Source organism: Aythya marila (assembly GCF_965140915.1).
Source record: "Aythya marila genome assembly, contig: HAP1_HAP1_SCAFFOLD_931, whole genome shotgun sequence".
NCBI lineage: Eukaryota > Metazoa > Chordata > Aves > Anseriformes > Anatidae > Aythya > Aythya marila.
The window spans coordinates 31-24,059 of NW_028137388.1; the positions used below are offsets into that span (position 1 = coordinate 31).

Below are 24,029 nucleotides of genomic sequence, written 5' to 3' on the forward strand. Positions count from 1 at the left end.
CGCCGCCGCCGGGGAGGGTGCCCGGATGGGGGAGGGGCTGAGCGGGAAGGGGGCGGGAGGCCGGGCAGGGGGCGGGGCTTCGGGCGTCCTCCCCGGCCCCATGGCCCCGCCCAGGCCCCGCCGCTGTCACGTGACCCGCGGGGGGCCCCGCCCCCTCCAGCCCCCCCCCAGGCCCCCTATAGCGCCCCCCGCCCCCCTATAACGCCCCCAGGCCCCCTATAATACCCCCTAGACCCCTTTTAACGCCCCCCAGTGCCCTGTAACCCCCCCTGGCCTCCTATAACCCCCCCCAGCCCCCTATAATCCCCCCCCGCCCCCTCTAACGCCCCCCAGGCCCCCTATAACCCCCCCAAACCCCTTATAACGCCCCCCCCGCCCCTATATCGCCCCCCCAGCCCCCCTACCCCTCCTGCATCCCTCCTATCCGCCCCCCCCCGCTCCCCATAGGCACCCTACAACCCCCCCTGCCCCCCCCAGAGCCCCTCCAGGCTGTCCCACGCCCCCCTCCCACCCCCCCTCACCCCCCCCCAAGACCTCCCAGGTGCTTCTGCCCCCCCCCCGCCCCCCAAGCTCTGCCATGCCCCCCCCATTGCCACCCCCCTCCCCGCTACCCCATGCCCCCCCCATAGCCCCAGCCCCCCCCCACTACCCCCTGTGTCCCCCAAGGCACTGCAGTGCCCCCACTTCCTGCCCCCCCCACTATTTATCCCCCTGCCCCCCCTCCTCAGGTCTCCAGGCACCCCCTGGTTCCCCCCATCCCCCCCAAAACCCCCCTAATCCCCCCCCCATCACCCCCAGCCCCTTTCCGCCTCCTCCCCCTGACCCCCCCCAGCCCCACATAACCCCTGTAAAGAGGGGGGGGGATGTCGGGGGGGGGGGGCTGCCCCCCCCCAGCCCTGGGAAGGCCTTGGCGGGGCAGCATGTGCTCCCTGACACATTAACTGCCCCGCCGATAAGGGGCAGCTCCTGGGGAGGGGCAATTTTTTTTGGGGGGGGGGCCACCCCCTCCCCAGCATCCCCACGGGGGATGGATGGGGGGGAACAGGGCCCCCCACCCCACCCACAGTATCATGGCTGGGTGTCCCCAAACCACCCGAAATCACCCCAAATCCCTCGGCACCGCGCCCCCACCCCGTGCCAAGTCCCCCCCCCCGGCGACCCCGGTGACCCCGTTCCTGGCCTTGGGGCACCGATAGGGCCCGGGGGGGATAAAAGGGGGGCGACGCCGGGTGCCGGGGGGGGGTCCCAGCCATGGGGGGGGTGCTGCGGGTGCTGCTGTGCCTCCCGCCCTTGCTGGCGGCCGCCGGCGGCTTCTCGGTGTCGCCGCAGGAGCTGAGCGCCGTGGCCGAGCGGCTCCACGCCAGCGACCGCCACCGAGCCGCCCCCGGGGACATCGTCCTCAACCTGCAGCACCGCGTCCCCGGCGGGCAGAGCGGGGCCGGGCACGACTACGCCCCCGAGAAGTGAGGGGGGTGGGAGAGGGGGGCGCTTCCACCCCATTTCCACCCCATTCCCACCCCGTCTCCCACCCGTGTCCCACGTCCCCATGTCCCATCCCCATATCCCACCCCTGTCCCCATGTCCCATATCCCTGTATCCCACCCCCGTGTCCCATCCCTGTCCCTTTGTCCCATGTCCCTGTCTCCCGTCCCCATGTCCCACATCTCATCCCTGTCCCTGTGTCCCATCCCATCCCCATGTCCCATCCCGTGTCCCTTCCCTTCCTTTCCCCCATGTCCCACGTCCCCATGCCCCGTCCCCGTGTCCCCCATCCCCGTGTCCCCCGTCCCTGTGTCCCATGTCCCCCATCCCCGTGTCCCACATCCCCGTGTCCCCGTGTCCCCCGTCCCTGTGTCCCATGTCCCCATGTCCCATGTCCCCGTGTCCCACGTCCCCATGCCCCGTCCCCGTGTCCCACATCCCCGTGTCCCCCGTCCCCGTGTCCCCGTGTCCCCTGTCCCTGTGTCCCACGTCCCCATGCCCCGTCCCCGTGTCCCACGTCCCCATGTCCCATCCTGGTGTCCCACATCCCCGTGTCCCCGTGTCCCCCGTCCCCGTGTCCCCCGTCCCCGTGTCCCACGTCCCCGTCCCCGTGCCCAGGCTGTTCTCGTGGGTGGCGGAGGACGCGCTGTTCTCCCGGCCGACCTTCTCCCGGCTGCTGGCCCTGCTGGACAACTTCGTGGCGCCCACGGGCAGCGGCGAGGCCGTGACGAGCGCGGAGCGGCGCGAGGTGGCCGAGTTCCTGGACGCCGTCCTGGAGACCCCCGTCATGGCCACACTCAGCAGCTTCTTCCTCGAGAAGGGTAAAAAGGGACCCGGGGGGGGGTGCTCGGGGTGGCCGTGTCCCCCCCCCCCCGTTTAATGCCAGGGTTGTGCCCCCCCCCCCCCAGGGCTGTACGATTCGGAGGCTGCGTTTCGGGAGGACCTGGAGGAGATGTGGTTCGGGCTCTACTCGCGCTCCGGTGGCAGCGCCCTCGACTCGTCCGGGTTTGAGCACGTCTTCCACGGTACCGGGGGGGGGGCACGGGCACGGGGAGGGGGTGGGGGGCGCGGGGAGGGGGTGGGGGGCACAGGGCTGGGGGGACACAGGGGACACGGAGAGGGGGGAGGTGGTGGGATGGGGGGACACGGGGACAAGGGGGATGTGAGGATGGGGGGGGCAGGGGGACACCGGGGGGGCTGGGGGGACATGGGGGGGGTGCTGGGGGCGCAGGGGGACACGGGGAGGATGGGGCTGGGGGGTGGATTTGTGGGACTGGAGGGCAGGGGGAGCGGGGGCAGCTCGTCGGGACGGGGACAGGGACGGGGACGGGGACAGGGATGGGGACAGGGACAGGGACGGGGACGGGGACGGGGACCCCCTGCCCACCCCCTGCCCTGCACCCAGGGGAGATCAAGAAGGGGAAGGTGTCGGGCTGCCACAGCTGGGTGCAGCTCTACCGGCTGGAGAAGCTGGGGCAGCTCAACTACCTGAGCTACAGCTACGACGGGCCCGTGAGTGCAGCCCCCTGGCCCCCCCCCCCCCCAGCCTGGCCCCCCCCTCCCAGTGTCCCCAGTGTCCCCATCCCTCTGCGCCCACCCCCGGTGACTGTCCCCAGAGACCCCACGATCGTCCTTGGGTGTCCCCAACCCATGGTCCCTGCGTGTCCCCATGCCCATCCCTGCGCCCTGGGGCCGTGCCCATGGTCCCTTTGTGTCCCCATGCCCGTGATCCCATAATGTCCCCGTGCCTGTGATCTCAATGTGTCCCCATGCCCGCAGTGGGACATTCCCTGGGGCCATATCCCTGCTCCCCACGGTGTCCCCATGCCCGTCCCTGTGACCTGGGGCCATACCCCTGGTCCCAGCGTGTCCCCACGGTGTCCCCATGGTGTCCCCATGCCCGCAGTGGGACATTCCCTGGGGCCATGCCCATGGTCCCAGCATGTCCCCACGGTGTCCCCACGGTGTCCCCACGGTGTCCCCGTGCCCGTGTCCCCACGGTGTCCCCCTTTCCCGCAGTGGGACACCTTCCCCGACATCCTGGCCCTGCAGTACCGCTGGGACGGGCACCTGAAGAGCATCGGCTCCACCTTCATGGGCTCCAGCCCCGAGTTCGACCTGGCCCTGTACACCCTGTGCTACAAGGCCCGGCCCGACCAGGAGTGAGGGGGGGCAGAACGGGGAGGGGGCGCTGGGGGGGCCCAGGGGACGTGTCCATGGGGGGGGGGAGCCGCGTGGGGACAGGGGTGGGGGGGGTCCCACGGTGGGGGGATGCAGCTGGGGGGGGTCTCACGTTGGGGACACACAGCTGGGGGGGGTCCCATGTTGGGGACCTGCAGCTGGGGGGGGGCTTGGGGACACGTGGGCAGCACGGGGGCCACGCTGGGGACCCACAGATTGGGGGGGGACCCTCAGAGGGGACCCACGGATGGGGGGGGGGCACCCACGCTGGGGACCTGTTGATGGCGGGGGGGGGGGTGGTGGCAGCGTGGGACCAGCCCTGCCGTGCTGGGGGGGGGCCCGCGTGGCCCCGGTGTCACCGCCTGTCCCCCCCCCCCCCCCCAGGTGCCACGTGACGCTGGGGGGCAAAGCGGCCACCATCCAGACCTACTCCTGGACCAGCTCCTACTACGGGAACGGGCAGCGCTTCGTGGCCTCCTCCTACCCCCTCAGCCCCTGACCCCCCCCCCAAATAAACCCAAGTTTGCCCCCGCCTCAGGGTCCCCGTTCCCCCCCAACCCCCACCCCCGGGGCTGTCCCATGGGTGCCACGTGGCGGTGGCAGGAAGCCACAGGGCTGGGGGGGGGGAAGTTTCCTCCCCACCCCCCAACAGGGCTCAGTGTGGGGCTGGGGGGGATGGAGACGTCCCTGTGCCCCCCCCCAGTGACACAGGGGCTGTGCGTGTCACCACACGCGTGTCCTTAACGTGTCCCTGCCACCACACGCGTGTCCCTGCCATGTCCCTGTCACCTCATGCGTGTCCCTGATGTGTCCCGGTCACCGCACACATGTGCCAGGAGCGTGCCCGTGTGGCTCCACGCGTGTCCCTCTCGTGTCCTCGTGGCCACACGTGTCCTTAGCGTGTCCATGTGGCCGCACACACGTGTCCCTTGCGTGCCCGTGCAGCCGCACACGCGTCCCGTGTCCTGCACACCCATCCCTGGCCCACCTGCACCCCGGTGCACGCGTGTCCCTTGGCACATACGTGTCCCTGCCGCGTCCCCACCCACGTGCGTGTCCCACCCGCTCCCTGGCGTGTCCCCATCCCGTCCCCCCCGCCCTGCCCGCCACCCCCCCGGGGCACCCCAGCGCGTCCCCAGCGCGTCCCCGTCGGGGCGCGGGGGCGCAGGGCAGGGCCGCCACGGCGAGCCCCAGCCTGCCCCGACGCGCCGGCGGGACGGGCAGCGCCGTTCCCAGGCCCAGCCCTGCGCCCCTGCCGGCCCCACGGGTGACGCGGGCCCCACGGGTGACGCCGGGCCCCACGGGTGACGCCGGCCCCACGGGGTGACGCCAGCCAGGAAGCGCGGCGAGGGCGCAGCGGGGCCGGATGGGGCCGGGGGCCGCGCGGCGGGGACGCGCCCCGGGTCGTGCCATGGCCCCGGGGCCGCGGCGCTGAGGGCGGGGGGCTGCCATGGGCCCCCCCCGGCAGCAGGTGCTGGCCGCCATCCGCGCCGAGGTGAAGCGGCACGAGGGGGCCAAGCAGCACCTCAACAACCTGATCCGCCTGGTGGGCACCGTGCCCGACCCGCGGCTGCGCGCCAGCCTCACCGCATCGCTCAGCGTCGTGCAAGGTACGGGGCACGGCGCTGGGACCAGTACCGGCACTGGGAATGGGGACCGGGACTGGGAATGGAGCTGGGACTGGAGCTGGGAACCGGTGCTGGAACTGGGAACTGGGACTGGAGCTGGGGACTGGTGCCGGGACTCGGAACTGGTGCTGGAACTGGGAACTGGGACTGGAGCTAGGAACTGGTACTAGAGCTGGGAACTGGTGCCGGAACTGGGAACCGGTACTGGAGCTGGGAACCGGTACCAGGAACTGGTACTGGAGCTGGGAATTGGTACCGGAAGTGGGAACCGGTACTGGGAATTGGGCACTGGGAACTGGGAACCAGGCCCAGAGGCCGTGGTGGTGGCGCCTGGAGGTTGGGGAGGGGACGGACGGACAGGTGGACGGAGGGGAGGATGGACGATGGACGGACGGACAGACGGACGGAGGGAGGGAAGGCTGGATGGACGGGTGGGTGGACGGGTGGATGGATGGATGGATGGACGGACGGACGGACGGACAGACGGACAGGTGGGGGGGTGGATGGACGGACAGCTGGAAGGGTGGATGGCCATGTGGATGGACGGACGGACGGACGGACGAGTGGCACAGCAGCGCCTGCCGGAGCAAGGCCGGCACCTCCCAGGGCCCGAAGGTGCCGCAGGGGGGTCCCCATCCCCATTCTGGGGGGGCCCTGGGGCTGCAGCAGGGCCCCCCCCCCCCCAATATGTGCCTGCGGGGGGCCCCCAGCACCTCGGGGGGCCCCAACCCCATCGGGGCCAGGCCTGCGAGGGCGGCGGGGCCGAGGCTGGATCCAGCCCCGATGCTGGGGGTACTGGGGGGGGGGGGGGGGGCACCGGGTGGGGGAGCGCAGGGACCAGCCTGGGGGGGTCCCAGGGGGGGAAAGGGGTGTGGGGGGGTCGCACCCAGCCCCCCCTTCCCCCCAGCTGCGCCGTCGGGCGGTTTCCGGTGCAACAGCCCCGGCGCTGCGGTCGCTGACGTCGGCGTTTCCTCACCTCCGGCGGTCGCCGTGCCCCCCCCCCGCTGCTGGGGGCCCCACTTTGCATGGGGGGGGGCCCCATGGAGCGGAGGGGCCCCCCCCTCCACCTCCAGCCCCCCCCCTCACCTCCCACCCCGTGGGCATCCGCAGGGGTGGCAGCACCAGGTCCACGGTGCCCCCCCCCCAAGCTTCATTCCGAACCCCCCCCCCGCATCCCCGTGTCCCCCCCCCCTCCCCACCGCCCCCCCCAGCCTCGTGCTCTGGCATCTCCCCATCGCGGTTGCCATGGCGACGGGAAGCAGGGGGATGCCGCGTTGCTAGGCGCCCGCAAAGTGGTACCCACCGCCAGCACCCGCGGGGGGGGGGGGCACAGAACCCCCCCCCACTCCCCAAATCATCCCCCACACCCCCCCAATGGGCGACCCCCGTTGTGCCCCCATCCTCAGGGTGCTCCCCCTCCCCCAAATCCTTCCTGCCCCCCCCCCCAGTCCCCCCACATCCAGGGGTTTTTGGGGGGCCCGGTGGTGATGGGGAGGGGACACGGATGTTCCGGGGGGGGGGGGGGCGCACCTGGTGACCCCCCCCCGGGTGGGACGTGGGGCTGCCACCGCCACCCCCAAGCGATGGCGAGCCTGGGGGGGCTGCTGGGGGGCACTGGGGGGGGACTGGGCTGTACTGGGGGGTGGTCCAGTGGGGGGGTGCCAAGCCCCCCCCCCAGCCTGCAGGGGCATGGGGGCAATGTGCCACCCGTGGGGGGGGGACAGGGGGTGGCAGAGGGGGACGGGGGGGTCGAGGGGGTGACGGGTGCACGCCCCAGCTGGGGGGGAGCTGGGGGGGGCACACGCCTGCGGGGGGGGGGCCGTGGGCGGGTTGCTGCGACAACGCACCCGGCTCCATCACGAGCACCCCGGGGGGGGGCACCGGGCACGTGCCAGCTCCTGGGGTCCCCACGTGGGGGGGGCAGGTCCCCCACATCCCCTCAGGGGGCTCCGTGTCCCACGGGGGGGGGGGGGTGTGGGGCTGGGACCCCCCCTCATGTCCCTGCCAGTACCTGGGGGGGGGCGCAGAGGGGGGGTCTTGTGCTGCTGAGCCCACCTGGGGGGGCTGTGGCTGTCCCCGGGTGTTGTGTCCGTCCCCGTCTGTCCCCAAATCCGTGTCCGTCCCTGGTGCCGTGGCTGTCCCCAAATTCGTGGCTGTCCCTAAACGCTGTGTCCAGCCCCAAAAACCTGTCCCCGCGTCCCAAACCTGTCCCCATGTCCCAAACCTGTCCCCACGTCCCCTCTCTGCCCCCTCTCTGCCCCCCTGCCCCATTCTTGGCCCCAGTATCCCCAGTATCCCCCCCCCGGGACCCCACGTCCATCCCCAGGAACCGTCCTCGGCCGTGCCCACGTGGGGACAGGGACACGGGGGGGTGGGGGGGGGACAGGCCGTGGAGAGCCCCCGGTGCGGCGGTGGCGGTGGCACCGCGGGCGAGCACCCGCTGGCTCGCTGCAGCGCCGGCCCCGCCGTTGCCGTGGTAACGGGATGCAGCAGGATTTCTGCGCCGCTGCTAAAAATGCCAGAAAACGGGGCCTGGCCCCATTCTGGCCCCCGCAGCCCCCGCCGTGTCCCCGCCGTGTCCCCGTGGTGGCCCCGCGGTGTCCCTGCGGTGCCGGGGGTCAGCCCCGGTGCTGCTGCTGCGAGGGGGGGGGCGGATCAGGGTACCGGGATGGGGATGGGGATTGGGATTGGGATGGGATATGGGATGGGATTTGGGATGGAATTGGGATGGAATTGGGATGAGATGGGATTTGGGATGGGGATTGGGATGGGATTGGGATTGGGATGGGATTTGGGATGGAAATGGGATGGGAAGGGTAAGGGGATGGAGATGGGGATGGGATTTGGGATGAGGATGGGATAGGGATGGGAAGGGGATGGGGTTGGGAATGGGGTGGAACTGGGGATGGGGATGGGATGGGATTAGGGATGGGATTTGGGATGAGGATGGGAATGGGGTGGGGATGGGATGGGGATGGAGATGGGGATGAGAAGGGGATGGGGACAGGGATGGGGACGGGGATGGGATTTAGGATGGGATTCGGGATGAGGACGGGAAGTGATGCGAAGGGGATGGGGAAGGAGGCACGGGGACGCCGGGCTGTGGGGGCTGCGGGGGGGGCTGGGGGGGGCCGGTCCCGGTGCCGGGGGGGGGCGCCCGGGAGCGCTCGCGCCTGCCCGGTAGCACCGGGGCCGCCGCCCGCCCCCGCCCCGGCCCCGGGAGCGGCGCATGGCGGAGAGCGGCGGCTCCGGCGCCCCCCCCCCGGCCTCTCAGGCCCCCCCCCCCCCCCACAAAGGAGGAGCCCGTCGGGGCGCTGCCGTCAGCCCCGGGGCCGGACCGGGAGCCCCGGCCATGGCCCCCCCGTAGCTCCCCGTCCCCGCCGCCGCCGCCGCCCCCCCCCCTCCCCGGTCGCTAACCCCGGGTGCGCGAGGGGCGTGGGGGGGGGGGGGGGGGGCGGCCCCGATCCCGGTGGCGGAGAGCCCCGGGGGGGGGTTTTGGTTGGGGGGGGGGGGGCGGCGGCGGTGCCAACCCCTCCGGGGGCGGGCGAGCGGGGAAGGCTTCGGGGGGGCAGGGCCGGGGGTGGGGACGGCGCCGAGCATCCAGGAGGCACCGACGGGCGCGGAGCCGCCGCGCCGAGCCCCGACCGGTGCCCGGTGCCCGGTACCGGGAGGGGAAGGGGAAGGGGAAGGGGAAGAGAAAAGAGAAGAGAAGGGAGGGGAGGGGAGGGGAGGGGTGTGTGTGTGTGGGGGGGGGGGGCTCCGAGCCCCCAAACCCGGCCGGGTCAGGGGGGGGCCCTGCCCGCACCCATGAGCAGGGCCGCCGGCCTCCAGCGCCGCACCACCTACCTCATCTCCCTCACCCTGGTCAAGCTCGAGTCGGTGGCAGCCCCGGACGACCCGGAGCAAACGGGGGCGGCCGATGGACCCCCCCGGGACCCCCCCCGGGCTGAAGACGGCGGCGGCGGCGGCAAGAGCAAGAGGCCGGAGCGGCTGTTCCAGCGCCAGGACGCGCTCTGGATAAGTACCGCCGGCTCCTGCCCCCCGGACCCGCCGCTGCCCCCCGGCCCCCCCCGCGCCCCCAGCCCCGGCCCCCCCCCGGCAACGGGGGCGCGGGGGGCAGGGGGGGGCCATGGCTCCGGCCGCCCCCGCTCGCCCGCCTCCACGCCCCCCGCCGTGCCCCCCAAGCCCGACCCAGCCCTGCTGCCGCCCCCCCCCCCGCCGCCCCCCGCCGTGCCCCCCAAACCCGACCTCGCTCTGCTGCCCCCCCCCCCGCCGCCGCCGCCGCCCGCCGTGCCCCCCAAGCCGGACCCCGCTCTGCTGCCCCCCCCCCCCCCCGCCCGCCGTGCCCCCCAAGCCCGACCCGGCCTCGCTGCCCCCCCCGCCCGCCGTGCCCCCCAAACCCGAAGCCGTCGCCCGGGGGACCAAGGGCACCTTGGAGGCACCGGGGGAGCGGGGCCGGGGACCCCCCCCGTGCCCCCCCAGCCGCCCCCCGCTGCTGGCCCAAGCCAGCTGGGGCTGCCCCGAGCCCCCCCCGGAGGGCTCCAAGCCCCCCACCCACGCGGCCCCGGGGGTGTCGTCCCCCCACCCGTCCGCCGGCCCCCGCCGCCTGCGCCTGGCCGGCACCAAACCCTTCAAGACGGTGACCACCAGCGGGGCCAAGGTGGGCTCGGAGCCCAAGGCCCCCAAAGCCCCCCCCCACAAAGGCAGCCGCCTCTCCTGGCCCGAGGGCGAGGGCAAAGGGCGCCCCAAGGCGGGGGGGGGGGGGGCCAAGGCGGCGGGTGCCGAAGGGGGACCCCGGCCGCCGGCCAGGGCCCGGCTGTCCCCGCGCAAGGGCAAGAGCAAGACCCTGGACAACAGCGACCTGCACCCCCTGCCCGGGGTGCTGGCGGCCGCCCCCCCCCCCGGCGAGGTGGGCGCGGGGCTGAAGCGGGGCCGGGAGGGCGGCCGAGCCTCCACCCGCGACCGCAAGATGCTCAAGTTCATCAGCGGCATCTTCGCCAAGAGCCCGGCGTCCACCCCCACGCACCCCGCGCCCCCCTGGGCTCTGCTCAGCACCGACCTGGGCAGGGGCGGCCCCCCCAGTGAGTACCGGGCCGGGGGGGGGGAAGGCCCCGTGCCTCAGTTTCCCCTGGGACCGCGGGAGGGTTGTTGTTTTTTTGGGGAGGTGGGGGGGGGGGGGGCTGTGCAGCAGCGCCGTGCCTCAGTTTCCCCCGCATGGGGCTGTGACAAGCGGTGGGGTGAGGAGCGGGGTCCGGGTGCCGGCTCGCTCCTGGGGGGGGGGTTGTGGGGAAGGACCCGTCCGCGCCCCACAGCTTGGGGGGGGTCTCGATGGCTGCGGGGAGGATGGGGGGGCGTGGGTGCTGCGCCCCCGCATTGCGCGGGCAGGGCCGTGGGGAGCCGTGCGTCACCTGCGCCGTGCGACACCCCCGGGAAAGGCTCCCCCCCCCCCCCCAACCCCCCCTCCAACGGTTCGGGGCCACCCCGTGGTCCCCGGGGGTGCTGGTGCCACCAGGCTGTGGGCATCCTGTCCGTCTGTCCGTCCGTCCATCGCTCGACCCGTCCGTCCTTCCATCCATCCCGGACACATCCGTGCGTCACGTACCCGTCCGTCCGTCCGTCCGCGCACCCGCTCGTCCCCCCCCCGTCCATCTGTCCCACCACCCCATAGCCAGCTGCGGGCTCCCTGCCCGTCCGTCTGTCCGTCCACCCTGCCCCAACCCCACCGGTCGGGGTTCCCATCCCCGACCCCCCCCCCCCTCCCAGGGGGTGTGTGGGCAGCGCTGCTGGGGGTGGCAGCCGGGACACCCGTGGGTGGCAGCGCGGTGACGCCACGCGGGGTGCCAGGCACCGGCGTTAACCCCTGCGCTGCTGCACACCTTGGAGCCACCCCGCGTGTGCCACGGGGGAAACTGAGGCACGGGAGGGTGCGTGGGGGGGGCACCCCGCCTGTCCCTGCCTCAGTTTCCCTCCCTGGTGGCGCAGGAGGTGCGGAGCCGTGGGCCCTGCCGTGGGCTGGGGGCGTGGGGGCCCACGCAGCGTCCTCGTGTCTTCGTGCCGTGCCACGTCCCTGCGCCGTGCCTCCCCCTCGTGCCCCGTGCCCGCGGTGCCTGCTGTGCTGTGCCTGCCACGTTCCCCTGTGCTGTGCCCTTGGTGTCCCTGTGCCCGTGGTGTCCCCGTGCCACGCTGCGCCCTGGTGTCCTCGCCCCCGTCATGTCCCCGTGCCGTGCCACCTCCTCCCCTCTCACTGCATCTTTGTGTCCGCCGTGTCTCCGTGCCACCTTCCCCCCGTGCCGTGCCCGTGGTGTCCCTGTGCTGTGCCACGTCCCCGTGCCACGCTGCAGCCCTGTGTCCTCGCGCCATCTGACACCCCTGTGCCACGCTGCGTCCTCGTGCCCATCGTGACCTGGGGTCCCCGTGCCACACCACAGCCCCGTGCCACGCTGCTCCCATGCCCCTCGTGTCCCCGTGCCACGCTGCAGCCCTGTGCCCATGGTGTCCTCATGGCCGCTGTGTCCTGTGCCGTGCCACATCCTTGTGCCCCCTGCGCTGTGGTGCCACCACAAGGTGCCCCTGTGCCCGTCACATCCCTGTGCCGTGCCACGTCCCCGTGCCACGCTGCAGCCTCATGCCTATTGCACCACCCTCCATCCTCGTGCCCCGTGGCCTGTCCTCGTGTCCACCGCATCCTCGTGTCCACCGCGTCCTCGTGCCCGTGGCGAGCGGGGCAGGACGGGTCCCGTGGTGCCACAGCCACGTCGGTGCCACGTCGCATCCCTCCCGCCGCCCCCACCGGGCTCGGTGCGGTGCCGTTGCCTGGTGACAGCTCGTGGCCGCCCACGCAGGGAGCTGCCGGCGGCACTGCCGCAGGGCTGGGGGCGGCCGTGGCCCCCCCCCCACACACCCCAGGGCCGGGGGGCTGGGGGGGTGCCGGGGGTGTCCGGGCACCGCCTCACCCCGCTCCTCCCTGCAGAGGCCTTGGTGAACAGCCAGGAATGGACCCTCGGCCGCTCCGTCCCCGAGATCCGCCTGGTGGGTACCGTGTCCTGGTGGCCCTGCCCCGTGTCCTGGTGGCCCCCCGGCCGTGCTGATGTCCCCTCTGTCCTCCCCCCAGGGCGTCCTGGGCAGCAGCAAGAGCGGGAAGTCGGCGCTCGTCCACCGCTTCCTCACCGGCTCCTACGTGGGGCTGGAGCCCACGGAGAGTGAGTGGCCGTGGGATGGGGGCGGCTGCGGGGAGGGGGTTGCTGGAGGGTTGGCCGTGGCCATGGGACATGCGTGGCTATGAGGTGGCCTTGGCCATGGGACAGACGTGGCCATGGGACAGACGTGGTGGCCATGAGAGGGACAAGGCCATGGGGTGGACAAGGCCATGGGTGGGACGTGGTGGCCATGGGAGAGACGTGGCCATGGGATGGACGAGGCCATGGGATGGACGTGGTGGCCATGGGACAGGTATGGCCATGGGATGGTCGTGGCCATGGGTAGGACGTGGCCATGGGTAGGACGTGGCCAAGAGAGGGACAAGGCCATGGGATGGACGTGGTGGCCATGGGAGGGACATGGCCATGGGAGGGCCGTGTCCGTGGGACAGGCCGTGACCGTGGGTCCCCCCTCTCCTCCCCCCCTCTCCAGGTGGGCAGTTCAAGCGCGAGGTGCTGGTTGACGGCCAGAGCCACCTCCTGCTCATCCGGGAGGAAGGAGGCGCCCCGGACGCCAAGGTCAGCGTGGGCTGGAGGAAGGGGGTCCGGGGGGGATGGGGGGGGGCTGTGCCGGCCGGCGCCGAGCCCTGACCCCCCCCTTCCCCCTCCCCACACCACCACCCCCAGTTTGCCAGCTGGGCGGACGCCGTCATCTTCGTCTTCAGCCTGGAGAACGAGAGCAGCTTCGAGGAGGTGACGCAGCTCCACACGCTGCTCAGCGGCTACCGGGGCGCCAGCGAGGTGGCCCTGGCGCTGGTGGGCACCCAGGGTGAGCCGGGGGACGTGGCGGCAACCCCGCGGGGACGGGGAGGGGTCGGCCCTCGCCTCAGCCCCTCCTGTGTCCCGTGTGTCCCCCCCTCCCCAGACAAGATCAGCTCCTCCAACCCGCGGGTGATCGAGGACGCGCGGGCGCAGGCGCTGTGCGGGGACATGAAGCGCTGCCTCTACTACGAGACCTGCGCCACCTACGGCCTCAACGTGGACCGGGTCTTCACCGAGGGTGGGTGTCCGGGCACAGGGACATGGTGGGGGGGGACAGGGGGGGGGCTGGGGGTCGTGGCAGGGTGGGATTTGGGGTTGGGGTGCGTTAAGGAGAGGGGCTGGATGGAGTGGGGGCTGTGGTGGGGGGCTGGAGAGCATGGGATGGGGTCCATGGCTGGTGGGGTGGGATTGGGATGGGATGGGATTGGGATGGAATTGGGATTGGGATGGGATGGGGTGGGGTGGGATGGGATGGGATGGGATGGGATGGGATGGGATGGGATGGGATGGGATGGGATGGGATGGGATGGGATGGGAGGGGGCCCATGCTCGGATGCTTGGGGCACAAAGGGGACCATGGCCATGTCGGGGGGGGTCCGTGGCCGGTGTCAGGCGGGTCGGGGGGGGTCCCGCCAGCCCGTCCCAGCTGAGCTCCCTCCCTCCCCCCCGGCGCAGTGGCCCAGAAGGCGGTGGCGCTGAAGAAGCAGCAGCAGCTCCTGGCCTCCTGCAAGTCGCTGCCCAGCACCCCCAGCCACTCGGCCGCCTCCACCCCCGTCGGGGGCGCCCACCCTGGCCAGGTACCCCCGGCTGCCCAGCCCTGTCCCCCCCCCCCGGGGTGGGGGCCGGGGCCGGTGCTGAGCCCGCGTCCCCCCCCAGGCCAGCAACGGGGGCCACACCAGCGACTACTCGTCCTCGCTGCCCTCCACCCCCAACGTCAGCCACCGGGAGCTGCGGAGCGAGACCCCGGCCCCCCTGGGCACCCCCAGCTCCCTGCACCGCGGGGCCAAGCGCCGCACCAGCCTCTTCGCCGTGAGTGGGCAGCGGGGGGCACCTGGAGGGGGGGGGGCACCTGGATGGGGGGGTGACACTGGGGAGGGGCTACGAGGCACATGGGGTGTCCCCACAGCACTGGGGGCACGTGGCACCGGGGTGACCCCCGGCAGGGCGGTGATGGGGGTGCGGGTGGGACCGCAGTGGACACAGGGTGGGTGGCACCGGGGCCGTCCCAGCAGCAGGGCACTCCAGGGTGCCCCCAGCAGGGCCAGGCGTGCCACCCCCCCTGTCCCCTGTCCCCTCAGACGCGCCGGGGCAGCGACTCGGAGAAGCGGAGCCTGGACAGCCGGGGCGAGGCGGCGGGCAGCGGCCGCGCCATCCCCATCAAGCAGGTCGGCAGGGCGGTGGCGGGTGGGGACGTGCGTGTCCCCCCCCCGTCCCCTCGTCCCTGTCCCCCTCACCGCCCTCCCGTCCCCAGAGCTTCCTGCTGAAGCGCAGCGGCAACTCCCTCAACAAGGAGTGGAAGAAGAAGTACGTGACCCTGTCCAGCAACGGGCTCCTCTTCTACCATCCCAGCATCAACGTGAGTGTCCCCGTCCCCATCGTCCCCATCGTCCCCATAGTCCCCAAGGGCGCCCCGCTCTCAGCACCCCCCTGTCCCCGCCACAGGATTACATCCACAGCACGCACGGGAAGGAGATGGACCTGCTGCGCACCACCGTCAAGGTCCCCGGCAAGCGCCCCCCCCGCGCCATCTCCGCCTGCGGCCCCTCCGCCAGCATCAACGGGCTGGTGAAGGACGTGGCGGGGGGCACGGCGCCCGAGGCTGGCGGTGAGTCCGAGGGGGGAGACGGCGGTGGCCGTGTCTCCCTCGGGGGGGGGCTACTACGGACACCCGGGTCACCGCCCTGTCCCTGCCCGCAGCCGGCGCCTCCCCCGTGGGGCTCAGCCTCCCCCCGGAGCCAGGGATGAAGAGCACGGGCAAGGGCGAGCGGTCCCTGCAGCGCTGCGCCTCCGCCTCCAGCGCCAAGCTGTCGGGCTCCGGTGAGTGCCCTGTCCCTGTCCCTGTCCCTGTCCCTGTCCCTGTCCCCGTCCCCATCCCCGGCCACCTTACTGGGACGGAGCCAGGCACCTGGGCTGAGGTGGCCCCGCTGAGCCCGGTGGCACCCAGGGGACCCTGGGGACCGAAGTGGCCCCTGGTGGCCTTGATGCGCCCGGTGGCCTCAGTGATGCCGGTGGCACCAGTGGCACTGGTGGCCCAGTAAACACCGTGGTGATCCTGGAGGCCGCAAAGAGTCCCAGTGAGCTGGTGTCCCCAGTAAACCCAGTGTCCCCACTGAGACCAGTAAGCCCAGTGAGCCCAGTGAGCACAGTGACCCCGGTGACCCCCTTGATCCTGGTGGCCCACTCCAGTGGCGGCACTGGTTGAACTCATTGACCCCGGTGGCCCAGGTGACCCCGGCAAGCCCGGTGTCCCTGAGCCCCCCCCAGCCAGCGTCTCCCTCGGCAGACGGCCCCCCCGCCTCCGAGGCCATCTCCAGCCCCGGCAGCTCGGGCAAAGACCCCCCGCCGTCGCCCATGGTGGACAGGAAGAAACACCGCAGGAAGAAGCTGTCGACGCCGTCCAAGACGGAGGGCTCGGCGGGGCAGGCAGAAGGTGAGAGTCGCGGGGATGGGGGTCCCGAGAGCCCCCCCCCCCCCCGGGGGCACGTGGGGACGGCGGCCGCAGAGCCGTGGGGACAACGCCAGCGTCCCCGTCCCCCCTCCACGGGGACGATGCCCCAGGAAGCCGCAGGGCTCCGGAGCCTGGACCCGACCCCGCCACGCTCAGCCACGCCGCCCTGCCCACGCACCCCCCCCCCACCTCACCTCGCTGTGCCACCGCCTGCCACCTCCCTGCGCCCCGGCGCCGTCCCCCCCACCCCCCCACCCCCCCCTCACCATCCCCGGGGCTTTGCGGGCTCCTCTCGTGACTCTCTCTTCCCCCCTTTCCTCTCTCTGCTCTCGCTGCCCCGGACCCTCCGCAGCCAAGCGCAAAATGTGGAAATTAAAAAGCTTTGGTAGTTTAAGAAATATTTATAAAACAGGTAACGTGGTGCGTGGCGCGTGGCCTGCTCCACCCATGCATGTGGCTGTGTCCCATCCGCGCCTGCCGCCCCCCGCACCCGCTGCGTCCTCGTCCCCTCCCCGCCCGGTGGCCGCGGCCGGGAAGAGCCGGGGGGGAGTCCCGGCCGTTGGGGGGCTTTGGGGGGGGGACCACGGGGAGGTGTTGAGCCTGGTGGGGGGGGGTCCTGCAGCACCGGCTGAGCCCCGTCCCACCGCTCACGGGGGTCTCTGGTCCCACAGAGGAGGAGAACTTCGAGTTCATCATCGTGTCCAGCACGGGGCAGACGTGGCACTTCGAGGCCAGCAGCTTCGAGGAGCGCGACGCCTGGGTGCAGGCCATCGAGAGCCAGATCCTGGCCAGCCTGCAGTGCTGCGAGAGCAGCAAGAACAAGGTAGGGCCCGGAGGGGGGTGGGGGTGGCTTTGGGGGTCTCTCTGCCCCCCAGCCCCAGCCCCTGCTCACCCTGCTGTCCGTCCCCAGGCGCGCATGGACAGCCAGAGCGAGGCTGTGGCCATCCAAGCCATCCGAAACGCCCGTGGCAATTCCCTCTGCGTGGACTGTGGGGCGCCCAGTGAGTGCCACGGGGTGCTGGGGGGGACGTGGGGCGCAGGGCGGCGTGGCCGTGGGGGAGCCACAGGGCGGGGGGTGACGGGGGCACGTGGGGACACAGGGCACGGGGTGACGGGGGCACGTGGGGACACGGGGTGACCTGGGGGTCATGGGATGTGGGGTTCCGTCGGGCTCACGGGGCCATGTTTGTCCCCCCCAGACCCCACCTGGGCCAGCCTGAATTTGGGGGCTCTGATCTGCATCGAGTGCTCGGGGATCCACCGCAACCTGGGCACCCACCTGTCGCGCGTGCGCTCCCTCGACTTGGACGATTGGCCCCGGGAGCTGACGCTGGTGCTCGCCTCCATCGGCAATGCCACCGCCAACAGCATCTGGGAGAAAAACCCGCAGGGACGCTGCAAACCCACCCCCGAGTCGTCCCGGTGAGCAGCGGCTTCCCCCCCCCCCGTGCCATGTGTGTCCCCCCTGGTGCCACGTGTCCCCTCCTGTGCCGTGCATCCCCTCCCGGTGCCACGGCTCTCCCTGGTGCCACACATCCATCCCCCTGGTCCCACGCATCCATCCCCTCGTGCCACGCATCCCCCCGGTGCCACGCGTCCCCTGAGGCCACTCGTGCCCCCCAGGGAGGAGCGGGAGTCGTGGATCCGGGCCAAGTACGAGCAGCGGCTGTTCCTGGCGCCGCTGCCCGCGGCCGAGGCGCCACTGGGGGAGCAGCTGCTGCAGGCGGTGCAGGAGAAGGACCTGGAGGCCGTGCTGCTGCTCCTGGCCCACAGCAAGAAGGAGCAGCTCGGCGTCAGCGACAAGGAGCGGCGCACGGCGCTGCACCTGGCCTGCGACACGGCCCTCGTGGTCATCACCCAGCTGCTGGTGTGGGTACGTCCGGGCAGGGCTGGCGGTGGCGGGGGGCAGGGGGTGGTCGTGGGGTACGTGGGGTGGTCGTGGGGTACATGGGGTGGTCGTGGGGCACGTGGGGTGGTCGTGGGGATGGTGACATGGCTCTGGGGGTCGTGGCACGGTCATGGGGTGGCCACAGGGAACGTGGGGTGGCCGTGGGGATGGTGACATGGCTCTGGGGATCGTGGCACAGTCAGCGGGACCGTGGTGTGGCTTCTGGGGAAATGGGGTGGTGGCGGGGGTGATGAGATGGCCATGGGGAGCGTGGGGTGGCCTTGGGAAGCCCAGCTCACCAAGGGGGACACGGGGACACGGCATGGCCATGGGGGGAGGTGGCATGGCTGGGGACGTGGTGTGGCTGTGGGGGCACGGCGTGGCCACGGGGAGCACGGTGTGGTCTTGGGGGTGATGGCGTGGCTCTGGGGGTCACGGCACGGCCATGGGGGACTCGGGGTGGCCATGGGGGACACGGTGGGGACTTGGGGTGGCCGTGGGGCACATGGGGTGGATGGCACAGCCGGGGGGAGCACGGCATGGCTTGGGGTGCCGTGGCGTGGCCGCGAGGGACACGGGGGTGACCTTGGGAGCCCGGGGGGACCGCGGCACGGCCCGGAGCCACCCCGACCCCGGCTCCTGACGGCGTCCCCGTGCCCGCAGTACGGCGCGGACGTGAGGGCGCGGGACGGGCAGGGTCGCACCGCGCTGTTCTACGCCCGCCGCGCCGGCAGCCAGGAGTGCGCCGACATCCTCCTGCAGCACGGCTGCCCCGGAGAGGGGCTCGGCGGCCCCCCCACCCCCGGCCTGCGCCGCAAGAGCAGCGCCGCCAGCGTGGGCCCCTGCGAGCCCCGGACAGCCCTGGTATAGCGGGGACCCCCCCCCCACCCCCCAGCCCCCTCCCCGCCTCACCAACCTTCCCCCCCCCCGCTGCGCTCCGGGGGCCCAGCACTGCCCCCCCCCCCCCCCGGTTTGTATTTTTGATGCTCTATTTATTATTATTCAGCTCCCGCTGGGGTCTCTTCTGGTCCTGTGTGTGTCCCCCCCCCGCCCCCCCGCATAAGTCCTGGGGGGAGCAGGGGTGCAGGGATGGGGGGATCCCCCCCCCCCCCCCCCAAAAGGCACTGTACGGGGTGGGCGCCACGTTTTGGCACAGCCAAGACATTGTGGGGGGGGGGGGCTCGGTGATGTCCCCACCTCCACTGCCCGTGTCACCCCCCCCCCATCTCCATACCACCCCCACCGGGTCCCCCCCCCTCACTTCATGCCCCCCCCACCCCCTGGCACAGCCCCAGGGCTGCGTGGCAGGAGCAGAGCAGACCCCACCGCCCCCCCCCCCGTCCTTTTCTACGACCTTTTGTACAACCCCCCCCTCTCCCAACCCCCCCAGCCACCATGGCCTGTCCCCCCCCCAACCCTCCCCGGTCCCCCCCCCCCCCCCATCTTTTTCTCGGCGTCCCCTTGGGAACCTCTTTAATTTATTGCTTCGTTTAGCGTTAGGATAGAGCCAGCCCCTCGCCGTGGCGCTGCGGTGCCCGGCGGGGGGGACACCAGCGGGGCCCCCCCCCAACCTCTCCTGCTGGCCACGGGCCTTGGGGGGGGGGGGAGGGGTAAGGGGGGGGAGGCCGGGAGGGGAGGGGAGCACGGTGCCCACCCCATCCCCTGCCCCGGGACCCCCCCATGAATGTATGGGCGCCCGCTGCCGTGACGCCCCCGTGCCCCGGCAGCGCCGGTGGGGCTGAGCCAGGGCCCCCCCGCCCCCCCCCCCACCCGTGGGTGCCTGGGGTTTAAGGGGGGGGGGTCCGGGCGGTGCTGGGGGGGGGGGCGGTCCGGGCCGTGTATGTACAGCGTTTCCTCTCTCGGGTTGTAACTGTAAGTACGTGACAATGTCGGATTGGCGCTGTGACCGCGGCTGCTGCTTCGTGCCGGCACCGGGGGGGGGGCACACGGGGTGCTAGGGGGGTGGGGGGGCTGGTTTTTTTTTTGGGGGGGGGGCCATGCTTCAAGACTGGACCATGGAGCAGTGTCCGAGAGCCATGGGGCTGTGGGGCTGGGCCATGGGGTGCGGGGCCTGATCCTGCCCCCCCCCCCAGCACCCCAAATCTGGCTGCCACCCCCATGGGGACCCAGCCCCGGGTGGCACCGAGGTGTGGGGAGGGGGCTCCCAACGTCACCCCCCCGCGTTGGGGATGGGGCTTGGGGTGGCCATACTGGTACCAGTGGTGCTGGTTGTACTGGTGACCATACTGGTACCAGTGGTACTGGTGGTGCTGGTAACCATACTGGTATCAGTGGTACTGGTGGCCATACCGGTACCAGTGGTGCTGGTTGTACTGGTGACCATACTGGTACCAGTGGTACTGGTGGCCATACTGGTACCAGTGGTACTGGTGGTGCTGGTAACCATACTGGTATCAGTGGTACTGGTGGCCATACCGGTACCAGTGGTGCTGGTTGTACTGGTGACCATACTGGTACCAGTGGTACTGGTGGCCATACTGGTACCAGTGGTGCCGGTGTCCCACATGTCCGTGCCCACCCCCCCACCATACCCACAGACCCACCCCAACAAGGACCCACCCCCAAAATGCTTTTATTACGGGGAGGGGCCCATGGGTAGCACCCCCCCCCCCAAAACCCTCCCAACCCCCTGAGACCCCCCCCAGGCTCCCACCGTGCCCCCCAGCCCCCCCAGTTTGGCCAGCGGGGCTCCGTCCTCACTGTCCGTGCCCCCCGGCGGAGGCGTTGTGGGGGGGCAGCGGGGGGGCTGGTAGCGGTGCCGGTAGCCGTAGGGGCGCAGGCGGTGGGTGAGGTACTCCAGGGCGTACATCTCCTCCCCGCTCACGTAGTGGAACGACACCGACAGGTCCGAGCAGCACTCGGCTCTCTGCGGGGGGGCGGGGCGTAAGGGAGGGGGCGGGGCTTAAGGGAATGGGGGCGGGGTTAAGGGAAAGGGGTGGGGTGTGAGGGAAAGGGGCGGGGTGTAAGGGAAAGGTGGTGGGGCATAAGGGAGGGGGTGGGACTTAAGGAAAAGGGGCGGGGTGTAAGGGAGGGGGCGGGGCTTAAGGGAATGGGGGCGGGGTGTAAGGGAAAGGGGGTGGGGGGTAAGGGAGGGGGCGGGGTGTAAGGGAAAGGGGCGGGGTGTAAAGAAAAGGGGGTGGTATAAGGTAAAGGGGCGGGGCTTAAGGGAAAGGGGCGGTGTAAGGTAAAGGGGCGGGGCGTAAAGGGGTGTGGTCGTTAAGGGGGTGGGGTGTGAGGGTGGGGCTGGGGATTAGGGTGGAGGGGGTGGGTGGGGTGAGGTGGGCGGGGCTTGGATGCAAATAGGGTGGGCGGGGCTTTGCGGGGAGGGTGGGGAGGACATGGGGGGTGTGGGGGTGGCACAGGGGTGTGGGAGGACATGGGGGGGGGTGTGGGGGACACAGGAGGACGTGGGGGGGACACGGGGGTGTGGGGAGAACACGGGGGGGACACAGGAGGACACGGGGCCGTGGGCAGGGGTCTGTTGGGACACGGGTGGGGGGGGGGTGCCACGAGCCCCGCAGGTGTGTTTCGGGGCGGGGGGGGGGTTGTGTGTGTGCAGCACTCACCCAGCGCACGGGGTAGTAGGAGTAGGAGGGGTAGTAGGGGTCGGCGGGCAGCGGCTGCGTGAGGTGGCGCTCGGGGGGGAAGGGGTGGAAGGTCTCCCGGCCCCGCGCGTCCCGCGAGTCGCCCGCCGCCACCCCCAGGCGCTGCAGGCACTGCCCCAGGGCCACGTCCTCCACAGCGCTGCTGTGGCGGCAGGCGCCCGAGGCCACGGCGCCCACGAAGCGCCCCAGGGCCTCGCGGCTCAGCACGTAGCCGGCCCCCCCGCTCATGTAGCCCTGGGCCACGAAGGGCCGGAAGCGTTTGCCGAAATAGACGGGGCGCCGGGGGCTGTGGGGGGCCAGCAGCCGGCGCAGGTTGGCCACCACCACGAAGGTGTCGTCGTCCGCCTTCAGGAACCAGTCGGCGCGGTGCCGGTGGTGCCGGTGGACGTACTGGAAGGCGCGGATGGTTTTCCAGTAGAGCTGCTGGCGGCCTTCCCCCACCGGCAGCCCCACGGCCGGGAAGTCGGGCTCGGGCCGCGAGCTCATGAAGAGGGCCAGGTCGCAGTGCCGGGCCCAGGTGGCTCGCACGTGCCGGGCGCGGGTGGCCAAGGTGCCGGGCGCCGTCATCACCCAGCACAGGATGCGCACCCGGCGCTGCAGGGCCTGCGCCTCGCTGGAGTTCACTGTGAAGGGGGGGGGATTTGGGGGAGATTTGGGGGTGATTTGGGGGGATTTGGGGGGATTTGGGGGAGATTTGGGGGGATTTGGGGGAGATTTGGGGGGATTTGGGGGGATTTGGGGGAGATTTGGGGAAATTTGGGGGGATTTGGGGAAATTTGGGGGGATTTGGGGGGAATTGGGGGAGATTTGGGGGGATTTCGGGGAGATTTGGGGGAATTTGGGGGGATTTGGGGGAATTTGGGGGAGATTTGGGGGAATTTGGGGGGATTTGGGGGAGATTTGGGGGGATTTGGGGGAGATTTGGGGAAATTTGGGGGGATTTGGGGGAGATTTGGGGAAATTTGGGGGGATTTGGGGGAGATTTGGGGGGATTTGGGGGGATTTGGGGGAGATTTGGGGGGATTTGGGGGGATTTGGGGGAGATTTGGGGGGATTTGGGGGGATTTGGGGGAGATTTGGGGGGATTTGGGGGAGATTTGGGGGAATTTGGGGGAGATTTGGGGGAATTTGGGGGGATTTGGGGGAGATTTGGGGGAGATTTGGGGGAATTTGGGGGTGTTTGGGGGAGATTTGGGGAAATGTGGGGGGATTTGGGGGAGATTTGGGGGGATTTGGGGGGATTTGGGGGAGATTTGGGGGGATTTGGGGGGATTTGGGGGAGATTTGGGGGAGATTTGGGGGAGATTTGGGGGGATTTGGGGGAGATTTGGGGGAGATTTGGGGGAGATTTGGGGGAGATTTGGGGGAATTTGGGGGAATTTGGGGGAGATTTGGGGAAATGTGGGGGGATTTGGGGGATATTTGGGGGAGATTTGGGGGAGATTTGGGGAAATTTGGGGGGATTTGGGGGAATTTGGGGGAATTTGGGGGGATTTGGGGGATATTTGGGGAGATTTGGTGGGATTTGGGGAAATTTGGGGGAATTTGGGGGAGATTTGGGGGAGATTTGCGGGAGATTTGGGGGGATTTGGGGGGATTTGGGGGGATTTGGGGGAGAGATTTGGGGGATTTGGTGGGGGAGATTTGGGAGAATTTGGGGGCTAAATGCCAAAGGGGGGTGGTGGCACCCCCAGCAGCGCCGGGGGGTTGAGGGATCGGGGGCACCCTTGGTGGCCGCCCGGTCCTGGCTGCGCCACCCTGGTGACCCAACGGTGACCCAACGCGGTGCCACCCGCTCCGAGCTGCCCCCCCTGCCATGGGGTGTGACCCCCCCCCCCACATGGTGACCCCCCCATGGTGTCCCCCTCCCCACGGTGTCCCCCTCCCCACGGTGTCCCCTCCATCTGAGCCAGCTGTGGCCCTGTCCCCATCCCCATCCCCTCACTGTCCCCAACCCAAAAGTGCCACCACCACTGCCACCCACACCATGTCCCTGCCACCAGCCTGGAGCCACCTCCACATTGTCCCTTCATTGTGTCCCCCCCCCAAATAAAACCCACTGTCCTGTCCCTGTCCCCACCGCCACCCACACCGTGCCCCCCCCCGCCACCACCGTGTCCCTGCCACCACCTCGGAGCCACCTCTCCGTCACACCTTGTCCCTTCATTGCCCCCCCCCCAAAAAAAACCCACCCTACTGTCCTGTCCCTGTCCCCACCCAGAGCCACACCACCCTGTTTGTGTCCCCAGTGCCACCCCCGCCCTGTCCCTTCCTTGTCCCCCCCCCGGTGCCACTTGTCACCCTGCTCAGGGTGTGCCGGGCACCGCACCCTCCCCACGTGGCCACGGTTCCGGGATCGTCCCCCCCCCTCCTTATTTTCCCGTGTCCCCCCCCCCCGTGATTTACCTGTGGATGGGGGGATGTGGAGCCGGGGGGGGCCGGGGGGGGGTCTCGGGGGGGGCCAGGCCAGCTGCAGGAAGCCCCCCGCCAGGGCCAGACCCACGGCGAAGCCCAGGGGGAAGGGGGGCACCTTGGGGGGGCGCAGCCACATGGCCCCGGGGTGCTGGTGGCTGGGGGGGGGGGACACGGTATTGGGGG

General features: G+C 71.5%; 3 protein-coding genes across 3 annotated transcripts; 2 read left to right on the forward strand and 1 right to left on the reverse strand.

Moving 5' to 3' along the window:
- Window positions 1-1,236: 1,236 nt before the first annotated feature.
- Window positions 1,237-4,196, forward strand: LOC309890855 (uridylate-specific endoribonuclease C-like). Its single transcript, XM_082785251.1, has 6 exons — window positions 1,237-1,463; window positions 2,101-2,303; window positions 2,391-2,507; window positions 2,888-2,994; window positions 3,502-3,644; window positions 4,048-4,196. Exons 1-6 carry the CDS (start codon window positions 1,252-1,254, stop codon window positions 4,160-4,162), a joined length of 897 nt encoding a protein of 298 aa, XP_082641377.1. The 5' UTR covers window positions 1,237-1,251; the 3' UTR covers window positions 4,163-4,196.
- Window positions 4,197-4,327: 131 nt separating this feature from the next.
- On the forward strand, window positions 4,328-18,756 carry AGAP2 (ArfGAP with GTPase domain, ankyrin repeat and PH domain 2). The gene is made up of 18 exons (XM_082785250.1): window positions 4,328-5,273; window positions 12,262-12,320; window positions 12,403-12,490; window positions 12,921-13,006; window positions 13,115-13,256; window positions 13,353-13,487; window positions 13,925-14,046; window positions 14,126-14,278; window positions 14,548-14,634; window positions 14,721-14,825; window positions 14,912-15,074; window positions 15,167-15,286; window positions 15,753-15,899; window positions 16,589-16,740; window positions 16,828-16,918; window positions 17,117-17,339; window positions 17,541-17,790; window positions 18,469-18,756. Exons 1-18 carry the CDS (start codon window positions 5,114-5,116, stop codon window positions 18,673-18,675), a joined length of 2,490 nt encoding a protein of 829 aa, XP_082641376.1. The 5' UTR covers window positions 4,328-5,113; the 3' UTR covers window positions 18,676-18,756.
- A 1,337-nt stretch (window positions 18,757-20,093) lies between these two features.
- LOC309890853 (glycoprotein-N-acetylgalactosamine 3-beta-galactosyltransferase 1-B-like) lies at window positions 20,094-23,982 on the reverse strand (the record flags this gene model as incomplete). Its single annotated transcript, XM_082785249.1, has 4 exons — window positions 20,094-20,213; window positions 20,480-20,692; window positions 21,393-22,054; window positions 23,838-23,982. 4 exons carry the CDS (start codon window positions 23,980-23,982, stop codon window positions 20,094-20,096), a joined length of 1,140 nt encoding a protein of 379 aa, XP_082641375.1.
- Between the last annotated feature and the right edge of the window lie 47 nt (window positions 23,983-24,029).